The sequence below is a fragment of the Scophthalmus maximus genome, chromosome 12, assembly GCF_022379125.1.
Source record: "Scophthalmus maximus strain ysfricsl-2021 chromosome 12, ASM2237912v1, whole genome shotgun sequence".
NCBI classification, from domain to species: domain Eukaryota; kingdom Metazoa; phylum Chordata; class Actinopteri; order Pleuronectiformes; family Scophthalmidae; genus Scophthalmus; species Scophthalmus maximus.
Genome location: NC_061526.1, coordinates 9755001 through 9757500, shown reverse-complemented (window position 1 = coordinate 9757500; position 2500 = coordinate 9755001). Strand labels below are relative to the sequence as shown.

The window sequence follows — 2500 nt, the reverse complement described above, 5'->3', positions numbered from 1 at the left end:
GAATGGTTTAGTCGATAAAAGGTCACATTAGTTTGTCCCAGACTCTGTCAAGAGAAAAAGTGACTTAAAACAAACAACTGACAATCGATAATCGTCGATTGAGTTTCTCCTTGGTTTGCTCGGAGGCGGTTGGCGCAGACGTTACCATGCAGGAGTCGACGGTTCCGGCTTCGTAACCGGCGCAAAGCATCCTGGGAGTGATGGTCTTCATGTCAAAGTAAGACTGACACTGAGACAGAGAGATGATCCGGACCTCCCCCTCCTGCAGCTTGAAGGGCACTAAACACACACACACACACACACACACACACACACACACACACACACACACACACACACACACACACACACACACACACACACACACACACACACACACACACACACACACACACACACACACACACACACAGATATTTGTATTTATCGTTCAATCGTATCATGTGTGTGTGTGTGTGTGTGTGTGTTGACTCACTCCTGTTGCCCATGTGACCCCAGCCGGTGATGTAACAGTAGGAGTCGGGCGACGGGAGCTGGCCGGGCTGCGGCAGACACACGGGTCTGACGAACGCCGTCTCCTCCACCTGCGAAAACACCCCGACACATCTCATCTCACACTGTCCAATCACTGCTGATGATCAATAGCGGGCGTCGGTGCCCTCTGACCTCAGACTCCAGCTGCACCACGCTGATGTCGTAGTCGACCACCGCCCGGTTGTAGCGCGGGTGTACGATGATGGAGCGCACACCGCGGCTCTGGCTGTGGACGCCGGGATGGTCCAGGTTGTTGAGGCCGAGCACCACCTTCCACAGATCGGCGCTCTCCCTCCTGGTGGAGACGCATGTTCATAAATCACACTGTGACCCCACCCCCCCCCAAACAACCCATCATCGCGCTCCACCTTCCCCCCTCTCACCCCTCGAAGCAGTGGGCGACGGTCAGAGCCCACCTCCGGGCGATGAGCACGCAGCCGCAGACGTGTCCGCTCTGCCCGCTCTGCAGCGAGCACTGCCAGGGCCACGCCCCCCGTCGGGTCACCCGCCCTCCCAGGATCCTCTTCCTCCGGTGGGGGAAGAGGCCCACGGCTGGACGGACACCGCACTCTGACAGAGGCAGAAAGAGAGACAGACGGACGATTCACCACGCTGACGTCGACATCAGCGTCTCTTTTTATTTATCATTTTTCTCTCTGTGCAGCTTTAACGTAGAAATGATGATGATGATAGATTTTGTTTTGATGAGGAGAAGAAGAAGAAGAAACATTTACCTTCTCTGGTGCAGAACAACGACACTCTTCTCCTGGAATGACACGCATGACTACAGAGAGACACACACACACACACACACACACACACACACACACACACACAACACACACACACACACACACACACACACACACACAATCATCAAGGGACGACGTCTCGATTCAATACGTGATCGACGAGCCCGAACACGACGGTGTGAACGGTATTGGAGGTTCTAACCGGTTCTTACCTTCTCTTCTCCAGTCGGGCCTGCAGAGCGGAACCGTTCCTCAGGTTCCACTCGGGGTGGACGTGTAACCAGCGGCGACGGCCTGGGACTCCGGTCTGGTCGGCTACCATGGCGACCGAGGAGGGAACCCTGCGGAAGGACACACATATTTAATGTGTCACACTGATCGAGAGTCGCCAGCGCGCGCGTGTGTGTGTGTGTGTGTGTGTGTGTGTGTGTGTGTGTGTGTTACTAACCTTACCCTAGTCCCAGCTGGTTGCAGGTCAGTTCACTCAGCTCGTGGCTCCACTCGTCGGCACAGACCTGATACTCTGCTGCCGTCCTGTACACCGTCAGTACAGAACCCGATCGATCGGACAGAGACACTTCACCGAGAGGAGAGAGCACGACATTAGAAATGTGTTCATTTAATAAACAACATTTTGACTAAATTAAAACAAATTTCTTATCAAGAAACTATTTTCTTTGAGGAAAAAAATCGATGTTGTTGAGTGAGCGTGAAGGTCTGGTCTTTTGACAGCAGGTGGCAGTGCAGCGCCACTCTGAGACAGGCTCGCTCTCTCACTGTATCTCGAGTGTGTGTGTGTGTGTGTGTGTGTGTGTGTCGTACCACAGTTCCACTCATCTGAACTGTCCGAGCAGTGTTTCTTCCCGTCGCACCACAGTGTGCGGTGAACACACTGGTGGTTGTTGCAGGACAGCTCGTTGTCTCTGCACACCGCTGAGGAGACGTGAACACACACACACACACACGTTAACAACACCACCACCACCACCACCACCACAACAACAACAACCACAACAACAACGCAAACAGAAAAATCAGCCTCACAGCAGTTGGCCTCGTCCACCAGCAGGGGGCAGTCTGGGATGCCGTCGCAGATCATGCTGGCTTTAATGCACACGTTGCTGCCGGGACACTCCCACAGGGCGCGCTCAGAGCAGCCTGACCCACGCACGCACGCACACACGCACGCACGCACACACACGCACACACGCACG

General features: G+C 54.4%; 1 protein-coding gene across 2 annotated transcripts in view; it reads right to left on the bottom strand.

Moving 5' to 3' along the window:
- corin (corin, serine peptidase) overlaps positions 1-2500 on the bottom strand; it is a 16182-nt gene that overhangs the window by 2484 nt on the left and 11198 nt on the right. For both annotated transcript variants that reach the window (XM_035650433.2, XM_035650441.2), the window contains 9 exons: positions 2331-2444; positions 2109-2219; positions 1740-1863; positions 1499-1627; positions 1269-1318; positions 918-1104; positions 667-829; positions 476-584; positions 146-279 (listed from right to left, as the gene is read on the bottom strand). In XM_035650433.2, the coding sequence (XP_035506326.1) occupies positions 146-279; positions 476-584; positions 667-829; positions 918-1104; positions 1269-1318; positions 1499-1627; positions 1740-1863; positions 2109-2219; positions 2331-2444 (1121 nt within the window). The remainder of the gene's footprint in view (positions 1-145; positions 280-475; positions 585-666; positions 830-917; positions 1105-1268; positions 1319-1498; positions 1628-1739; positions 1864-2108; positions 2220-2330; positions 2445-2500) is intronic.